The 9,248-nt window shown below is 53.2% G+C and overlaps 1 protein-coding gene across 1 annotated transcript; it reads left to right on the top strand.

The window, feature by feature from the left end:
- The first annotated feature begins 3,032 nt into the window (after positions 1-3,032).
- NEFM (neurofilament medium chain) lies at positions 3,033-8,691 on the top strand. The gene is made up of 3 exons (XM_062510651.1): positions 3,033-4,871; positions 5,144-5,268; positions 6,693-8,691. Exons 1-3 carry the CDS (start codon positions 3,810-3,812, stop codon positions 8,080-8,082), a joined length of 2,577 nt encoding a protein of 858 aa, XP_062366635.1. The 5' UTR covers positions 3,033-3,809; the 3' UTR covers positions 8,083-8,691.
- Positions 8,692-9,248: the final 557 nt, after the last annotated feature.

Here is a 9,248-nt window from a genome sequence, read left to right as displayed (position 1 = left end):
TCTCTCCCCTCCATCCCCTTCCTTCTTTGCTTCAAGTCCACGAGGATGCTGAAGAACTTTTTTATCCACCAGCTCACTCCAAACCTGATCCTTCAAATCTCAAGACTTTGAAAAAGCAAATCCTGTTCAAAATGCACTTCCCAAGGAGCAGGACACCAGCCCTGGGCTGCCCTGCCCTGCGCTGGGCACTGCCTTAGGGATGAAATCCCTTTTCAAGGAGCATCCAGCAGTCCAGGACCAGGCCTTCGGTCCATAAATCCCATTTTTCCTCCCTGGCTGGGGGTATTTAAATATCTCAGGACGCATCCTCGGCTGGGCTCAAATGTCTGTCCTTGCTCTCCTGGCTCAGCTGGAACAAGACCAATTTCCTCCAGCTGATGTCCTGGGACATTATTTATGGTGAGTTTGGGGGTGCCCACAGGACATGAGGGGCTCCGGGGGTGTAAATCCTGCAGCCCGCGCAGCCACACCGAGTTCCATCGTCACAAAAATGGACCAAACCCTCAATTCCTGGCTCCTTTTCCTCTCCAACAAAACTCCATCTGATGCCGCTGTTTGCCCTCCTTGCATTATTAGATCATTAAGATCTATTTAGGCTTGGATTGCTTAAACTTAAACCAGGCGTTATATTAAAAACTTTCCAATATAAACCCCCTTTAAGCTGATAAATAATCTGCAATAGTTCCAAGCGTGTTGCATTACCTGTCCAGAGTCTTCATTCTGCTGCCCCACCCAAACCCCCTTTTATTCCACCCATCTGATTCAATATTTTTTTTAATACATCCAAATTAATTCATTATTATTGCATGTCTTTTGATCTTTCCCTGGGAGCAGCCAGGCTGTTGTGCTACTCCACCTTCTATAATTTTCTTTCTTTTTTTTTTTATTTTCTTATTTTTTAAGGAAGCTGCAGGACTCAATCTCACCCTCCCATCATTGCAGGCTTGTCAATAGTGGAAAATCGACATTAAAATCAATGCTGCTCCTTTCCCTTTCCATGGGAGTGCCCCCTCCCTCCCTCCTCCTGCCTCGATCCCAAGATATCAGCTTTGCTCTGAGGTAGAAGCTCTTGTGTGGTCAACTTTGAGGCAAAACCAGTTCTCCTTAAGCAGGAATATCAGCCCTGCATTTCAAAAATCTCCAGAGTGGAGACGAACACAAAGGGAAAAGGGATTAATTACTCATCAGAAAAGAGGGAACATCTCAGACTGATTTCCCTGACTCACTTTAACCTTCAAACCACCTTCAGGATGATGTAGCAGGAGCCTTGTCCCCCTGCATCTGATTAGAGAGCACAAATTCACCTTGTAAGGCTCTGTTTTCAATTACAACAATGAATTTTATTTCAGAATTTCTGCACTAAGCGCCTCCATGAATGCCAACTCTTTCCTTTCTAAATATCCTGATTTTTAAAGCAATCCACATATATATATATATGAGATGTATTGTGTTCCATAAAAGTTTGCATTGCTTGGTATCACTATTAAATAAATAAATCAAAGCTAGCCCTGCTTGATGATAAAGCAACAATTTATTTTGCATACAGGGTAAATGGATTTCAAACACGGAGGTATTTAATGAGAGGGAGTTTTATTACAAAGTTCCATCTGCCAGTCCTCGTTTCCAGGAGATTAAAAGGATAATAAAAGCTCCTAAGCACCTCTGTTAACTGTGTGTTTCCTCATACAGTGAGTTTTCCTTGTGGATAACACCATGCTCTGCTCCCCCCTCTCGGTCTTTATTATCAAGGAGAAAAAGCCATTAATAAACCAGATCCTAATAAATCTTTCACCCTAAAAAGAACAAAATGCAGCGCCCTTGGAGGCAGCGATTTCATTTTGACTCCCAACGAAACCCAAAGGGGTTTGTGCCTATGGCAGAAACTTTCAACACAATTAATGAAGCGGGTTTAGAATCCGCGGCTGTTTCATTAGCATGAACCCCTTGTGCTGTGGGGATAATTGGAGGCTCCGGGGCCGAGGCAGCGGCCGGGGCTGCCCGGGTTTGGAAGCAGAGTCCGGCAGCTGCGGGGCTGGAGCCCAGCTCCGCTCTGACCGCAGTGCTGCAGTCCTGTGACAGCGCCACGACAACGAGCCGGAGAGGAGAGGAGAGAGGCTCCATGTGCTCGCCAAAGTTTAACCCTGGCCCTCAGAATTCCCCAACTCTCCCCAGCCGCCCGCATCCCAGCAGGGATGGGCAGGGCTCAAGGCGCCCGGGAGGATTGTGATGAGGAGGGTTTTGATTTTCACGAGATCGTCTGCTTAAAAATTCGGGTTGTGAACACAGACAGAGCCTTCTCTGCACCGTCTGAGTGAGGAGTTAACTCTGCTTTTCCAGTTAACTCTGCTGTGGCAGGGATTTTCCTAGGGTTTTATTTTTTCTGTGTGGGGGAGTTTGGTTGTTTTATTTTCTTCCCCCCCCCCCCTTTTTTTTTCTTTTTTTTTTTCTCTTTGCAGTTTACTAATCCGTTTCATCCGTAGCTGTAATCCCTCCAGGAGGAGTTCCGAGCCTGGATGGCAGCCAGGCACTGTCATGCAGCACATACAAAGGCTATTTCCCCCCCCCATAAACGTAATTTCTAACCAGGTTTCAAACAATTTATTATTCATTCTGAGCAATGCACCAAGCTTAGATCAAAGCGGGCGGGTGGGAGGATAAGAGAAGGGAAGAGAGGAAGGAAGAAAGAGACGGAGAAAAGAACCAAGAGCAAGGATTTGGGATGTCGGGGGTTTCTCCCAAACTCTTGCTGACTGCCCGGCTGCTCCAGGGCTTCTCCCCGCTCCTCCCGCAGAGCCCCCGGAGCCGGCGCGGGGAGCGCTCGGTGCCGCAGAGCCCGGGGGAGCGCCCGCATCCCCCGCCCGCTGCGACCTTCACACGCCAGACCCCGCCTGGCGACAGAGGGACAGAGGGCGACGGGGAGAGGCAGGACCCTCCCCACCCATCTGCGGGTCCCTGTGCCCCCCAAAACCCCCCGAGCCCCCGCTGCAGGCCGGTCCCGACCCCTTCCCAACCCGCCCGGCAGGAGCTGTCCGTGGTGATGGAGCCGCTGATCCCAATTCCCGGATGCCGCTCCCGGTTCCCCGGCCCCAGCCCCCGGCCCTACCCGGCTCTGCAGCCCCCGGCAGCGGCCCGGGGCCGGCACCGCGCTCCGCTCTGCCGTGGGCGCTGCGGGAACGGGATATGCGGGAGAGGAAAGAGAGGGAAAGAAGGAAGAAGAGTGAAAAGGAACGGGAGAAAGAGGAGAAAAACATGAAAGGGAGGAAAGCAAGAGAAGGAAAAAATAAACAAAAGAAAGGGAGGGGAGAAAATAAAGGGAAGAACGCAAAGTAAGGGAGGAAAGGATGGAAGGAAGGAAGGCAAGAATGGAAGGAAAGAGGGAAGGAAAGGAAGAGGGTGCTGTCCTAGGAAAGGGGGTAGAAGGAAGCGGGGCAAGAGGGAAGGAACACGGGAAAGAGGCAGCAGGGGGGAAGAAAGGAGGGAGTGGGGGCAGCGGAGACAAGGAGGGGTGGATGGGTGGGCGGTGAGGAGGAGGAAGGGGAGGAAGGGGCAGAGAGCGGGGGCCGCAAGGGGAAGGGGAGTGGGGAAAGCGCCCCGGGGAGGTGCCGGGGGCCGGGCAGAGGCAGCCGGGACGAGGCGAGGACCAGCAAGGGAAGGAAGGGGGAGCCGGAGCGGGGCGGGGCGCGGGGCGGGCCGGGGGGAGCCGCCCCCCGCACACGTGTGCGGGGCCGCCCCGCAGCCGCCCGGCTGGGCTATAAAACGGGCAGCGGCGGCCGGAGCAGCCCCGCACAGCCGCCCCCCAGCGCCCCACCATGAGCTACACCATGGAGCCCTTGGGCAACCCCTCGTACCGCAGGGTGACCGAGACCCGGGCCACCTACAGCCGCGCCAGCGCGTCCCCATCCAGCGGCTTCCGCTCGCAGTCGTGGTCTCGGGGCTCGGGCAGCACCGTGTCCTCCTCCTACAAGCGCCCCAACCTGGGTGGCCCTCGGGCCACCTACGGCTCCACGGTGCTGAGCTCGGCCGAGAGCCTGGATGTGAGCCAGTCCTCGCTGCTCAACGGAGCGGCCGAGCTCAAGCTGAGCCGCTCCAACGAGAAGGAGCAGCTGCAGGGGCTCAACGACCGCTTCGCCGGCTACATCGAGAAGGTGCATTACCTGGAGCAGCAGAACAAGGAGATCGAGGCGGAGCTGGCGGCGCTGCGGCAGAAACACGCCGGGCGGGCTCAGCTGAGCGACGCCTACGAGCAGGAGCTGCGGGAGCTGCGCGGGGCGCTGGAGCAGGTGAGCCACGAGAAGGCGCAGATCCAGCTGGACTCGGAGCACATCGAGGAGGACATCCAGCGCCTGCGGGAGCGCTTCGAGGATGAGGCGCGGCTGCGAGACGAGACGGAGGCGACGATCCGAGCCCTGCGCAAGGAGATGGAGGAGGCCTCGCTGATGCGCGCAGAGCTGGACAAGAAGGTGCAGTCGCTGCAGGACGAGGTGGCTTTCCTGAGGGGGAACCACGAGGAGGAGGTGGCCGAGCTGCTGGCGCAGCTGCAGGCGTCCCACGCCACCGTGGAGAGGAAGGACTACCTGAAGACGGACCTGACGACGGCTCTGAAGGAGATCCGCGCCCAGCTCGAGTGCCAGTCCGACCACAACATGCACCAGGCCGAGGAGTGGTTCAAGTGCCGCTACGCCAAGCTCACCGAGGCGGCCGAGCAGAACAAGGAGGCGATCCGCTCCGCCAAGGAGGAGATCGCCGAGTACCGCCGGCAGCTCCAGTCCAAGAGCATCGAGCTCGAGTCGGTGCGCGGCACCAAGGAGTCGCTGGAGAGGCAGCTCAGCGACATCGAGGAGCGCCACAATAATGACCTCACCACCTATCAGGTACCGGGGAGGCGGCTCGGGGCTGTCCCTGGCGCGGTGGGGATGCGGGAGGTGCCCGCTGCCGGCTCGGCAGCGAGGGGTGCGGGGATGCGGAAGGCGGGGGGGAGATGCTGCGGAGGGCGGTGGGAGCGGGTGGGTCCCTCTCTGATGCCGGCCCTGCCTCCCCGAGCGGCGGGAGAGTTTCGAAAAGTCCCCCCGGAGAAGTTCTGCCCGCTCTGTCCCCGCTGCAGCGTCTCTCCGTGTCACACGGGTTTTCTGCGTCTCCCTTGCAGGACACGATTCACCAGCTGGAAAACGAGCTCAGAGGAACGAAGTGGGAAATGGCTCGTCACTTGCGGGAGTACCAGGACCTCCTCAACGTCAAGATGGCCCTGGACATCGAAATCGCTGCATACAGGTACAGTGGGATCTTTGCAGACGCGTCTAGAATATTAATAGCACTGCGGATGCTGCTGGCTCAGGGAGCTTTACCACAGCTAAGAAATACCCGCGTGCAGTGAGCACGGGTAAAGTGAGAGCTTGGCTGAATCACTGCAGCCATGAGCCAGCCCAGAAGGTCATTAGGGACCAGCTGATCAGCGGCAGAGCCGCGGGCGCAGCACAGCGTGACTCAGTGCGGTGGCTCCCGTGCCGCATTCTGTCCTTGGCTGCACGAGCAGGAGACGCAGCGAAACCCGAGGTTATTTTTAATTCCTGCCCGCTTTGCGGATGCCAGGCGCGCAGGGCTTGTCACCAGAGTTCCTTTTATCGCCTGGGAGAGACAGTGAATTTGCTTGATCATGGTTTGAGGCAGCGAGCGCTGATCCGTCTGTCACAAACACTTTTGCTTTTCTTGCTCAACTTTCCTTCAGAGGCATCTGCTCTAATCTGGAGCTGAGCGTTGCTTGCTGTTGCCATCACCTGGCAGGTTTTTTTTGTAGTCTCCTCTATATCGCTTCAGAACTCTCACTGGAGAGCTCCTGATTTTTCTGGGTCACAGGTTTAGATGAAAAACACTTAAATAGAAGAAAAGTAAAAGGGGGGGGGGGGGGGGGGAAGAAATCCACAAAACAAAACCAACCACCCTCATCTCCAGCTCTGTTGAAATTCCCGAGGTTGTTCAGACACACAGACACCCCAGGGGCTGTAGCTGGCTGCTACCAAAGCCATCTGAAGCTCTGCAGTTCTCATATTCCCACAAAAAAAAAAAAAAAAAAGGTGGATGCCCAAATTATCAAATTAGAACTCGTGCTCTAATCAGCTGTGACTGTCTCAGACACAATATTTGATTTGGGTCTGTTGGCTGTGTCAAATTCTGTTTGCCTAAGTCAATAATGAATCCTATTAAATTAGTTAGTTTGTCCTAATCCCTGCTGGTTTATGCCATCATGAATTTTCTGACAGTGAAGAGTAATTTTAACTGATCACTGAAGGTGTCACACTTGCCATAAGCAAAACCAAGCTAAAAACTGCTGAATGTGAGTTCTGGAAAAGAACAGCTTCAAGGCAAGCTGGGCTGGGGCTGTGAGCAGTGGATGGCCCTGATCAGTTCCAGCACATTCCACAGCAAACTGGTTCCATCCTGCTGGCAGGGGAATAGTACAGCAGGGAAATATTGCAGAATCCTGGAATGGTTTGGGTTGGAAGAGACCTTAAAGCTCATCCCAAAGCAAGGACACCTTCCACTATCCCAGGCTGCTCCAAGCCCTGTCCAGCCTGGCCTTGGATGCTTCCAAGGATGGGAGAGCCACAATTATTCCCATAGCTATCCCTTATTTTGGTTTTTTTTATGCTCATTTTCTTTTTTTTTTTTTTTTTTTCCTCCCCTCCTGATTCCCTTAGGAAGCTGCTGGAGGGTGAAGAGACAAGATTCAGTGCCTTCTCTGGAAGCATTACTGGTCCCATATTCACACACAGACAACCATCTGTCACAATAGCATCCACCAAAATCCAGAAAACAAAAATTGAACCGCCAAAGCTGAAGGTCCAGCACAAGTTTGTAGAAGAAATCATTGAGGAGACGAAGGTGGAGGATGAAAAGTCTGAAATGGAAGATGCCCTGGCAGCCGTCGCAGAAGAAATGGCAGCCAAGGCACAGCAAGAGGAACAGGAGGAAGAAAAAGCAGAAGAAGCTGCAGAGGAAGAAGTTTCTGAGAAGGCTCCTGCAGAACAAGAAGCTGCACCTGAGGAGGAAGAAAAGGAGGAAGAGGAAGCGGAGGAGGAAGAAGAAGCTGCAAAATCTGACGCTGCGGAAGAAGGTGGCTCCGAAAAAGAAGAAATCGAGGAAAAGGAAGAAGGGGAGGAAGCTGAGGAAGAGGAGGAAAAGCCTGAGGCCAAGGGCAAAGCTGAAGAGGCACCAGCAAAGGCAGAGAAGGTCAAAACACCTCCCGTAAAGTCTCCCCCAAAATCCCCAGTAACAGAGCCCGCCAAGGCCGCCCCAAAAGAAAAAGCCACGGAAGCAGCGAAGGAGCAGAAGGTGCAGAAGGCCAAGGAGGAGGAGAAAGCATCTCCAGAGAAACCTGTCACCCCGAAGGTGACCTCCCCGGAGAAGGCAGTGACCCCGGAGAAGGCCGTGACCCCAGAAAAAGCTGTGACCCCGGAGAAAACCGTGGTCCTGGAGAAGCTGGCACCGCCTGAGAAGTCGCGCTCCCCCGAGAAGCCGGCGACCCCGGAGAAGCCACGGACCCCGGAGAAGCCACGGACCCCGGAGAAGCCACAGTCCCCGGAGAAGCCCGTGACCCCGGAGAAGCCACGGTCCCCGGAGAAGCCCGTGACTCCTGAGAAGCCGCGGTCCCCGGAGAAGCCTCCATCCCCAGGCAAGGATACCAAGGCTGTGGTGGAGGAGACCATCACTGTCACCAAGGTAATGAAAGTGAGCGCCGAGGTGGAGAAGGAGTCCAGGAAAGAGGACATTGCGGTCAACGGGGAGGTGGAGGAGAAGAAGGAGGAGGAATCCAAAGAGAAGGAGGAGGAAGACAAGGGGGTGGTCACCAACGGCCTCGACGTGAGCCCCGTGGATGACAAGGCTGAGAAAATCGTAGTAACCAAAAAAGCAGAGAAAATCGCGGGGGAGGGCGGGGACAGTGGCACCACGTTCATCACCAAGTCGGTGACCGTCACTCAGAAGGTGGAGGAGCACGAAGAAAGCTTTGAGGAGAAGTTGGTGTCCACCAAAAAAGTGGAGAAAGTCACTTCACATGCTGTAGTAAAGGAGATTAAGGAGAGCGAATAAAATCAACCATAGCTAAAAATTCAAACCAATTCAAGAGCTTGGGTCGGTGCAAAAGGTTAAGCCATAGACAGCTGCAAAATGCATGTGGGTGACGGCTTCAAAGCAGATCGGGTTCTCTCACGGAGGCTCCAGACACTCAGTATTTTACTTTTTCGTGCAATATAGGGAAGGGGGGGGGAATGCATGCAGGCTCAAGATGTACTCCCTCCACAGAGCTTGGGGATCTACAAAAAATAAATAAATAAATAAAAAATACTGCTACTACTAGTGCATGAGATGAAATGTGCAGAGGAAGCTTTTCTGAATTTCCTGAGCTGTTGGAGGGACATATCTGAGGAACGAGTTCAGATGTATTATGCAAAGAACCAACTGAGCCAAAACCAAACTGAAAACAGTAATAGAGTATTCGTGAGAACCAGAACTCTCCTAGCCTTAAAAAAATAAAAATAAAAAAAGCTACTTATAACTAATTATGTTTACCTCACTGGTGCGATTAGGGTGGACTTTTGCTCCTGGGAGAACCTTGTTGACGTGCACAGTACGCAACCTTTTGTTGTTTGATGTAAAACAGTCACAGCAGTTCTTGCTCAATAAAGGTCAATATGAAGACATGACTTGTTCTTGACTTCTTTTTCCGATTTGAACCCTTCCCTAAGCTGGATGCTCTCTCCTGAATGGGAATTATATGGGTTGGAAATTGCTTGAGGGGTTTTTTTTTTTGTTTGGTTTGGTTTGTTTTTTTTCCCCCCTTTAGTGTTGTCATTTGTCTAGGAGTTGGATTTGATGGTCCTTGGGGGTCCCATCCAGCTCAGGAGGTTCTGCATATGATGGACAAATTTCCTCTAACAACACAAAGGCTGGATTAAAAAAAAAATAAGAGCCATATCCCAAATTTTCCAGAGGACAGAGGAACCCGTTGAACGCCGCTGCCTGGCCTTGAGGTGCTTAGAGGGATTGCAGTTCCTTTTTTTCAGGAAGGGAAAGGTCTCTCACCCTCAATCCTGCTTGTGTTGAGCCTAAAAATGTTCAAATCTTCTCTAAGTGTAGTTTTCCTCCTTACACCCCAGCATCCACTCACAGAGAGCCAATTTCCAAATAACTCCTTGATTTTCCTGGGGAGAGAGGCTGTGGGAACCACAGCTGGCTGTGGCACCTTCTGTGCCACC

This window comes from Cinclus cinclus, chromosome 29 (assembly GCF_963662255.1).
Source record: "Cinclus cinclus chromosome 29, bCinCin1.1, whole genome shotgun sequence".
Taxonomy (NCBI): Eukaryota; Metazoa; Chordata; class Aves; order Passeriformes; family Cinclidae; genus Cinclus; species Cinclus cinclus.
Note: the sequence above shows the minus strand (reverse complement) of the source record. Positions and strands in the feature narration are given on the sequence as shown.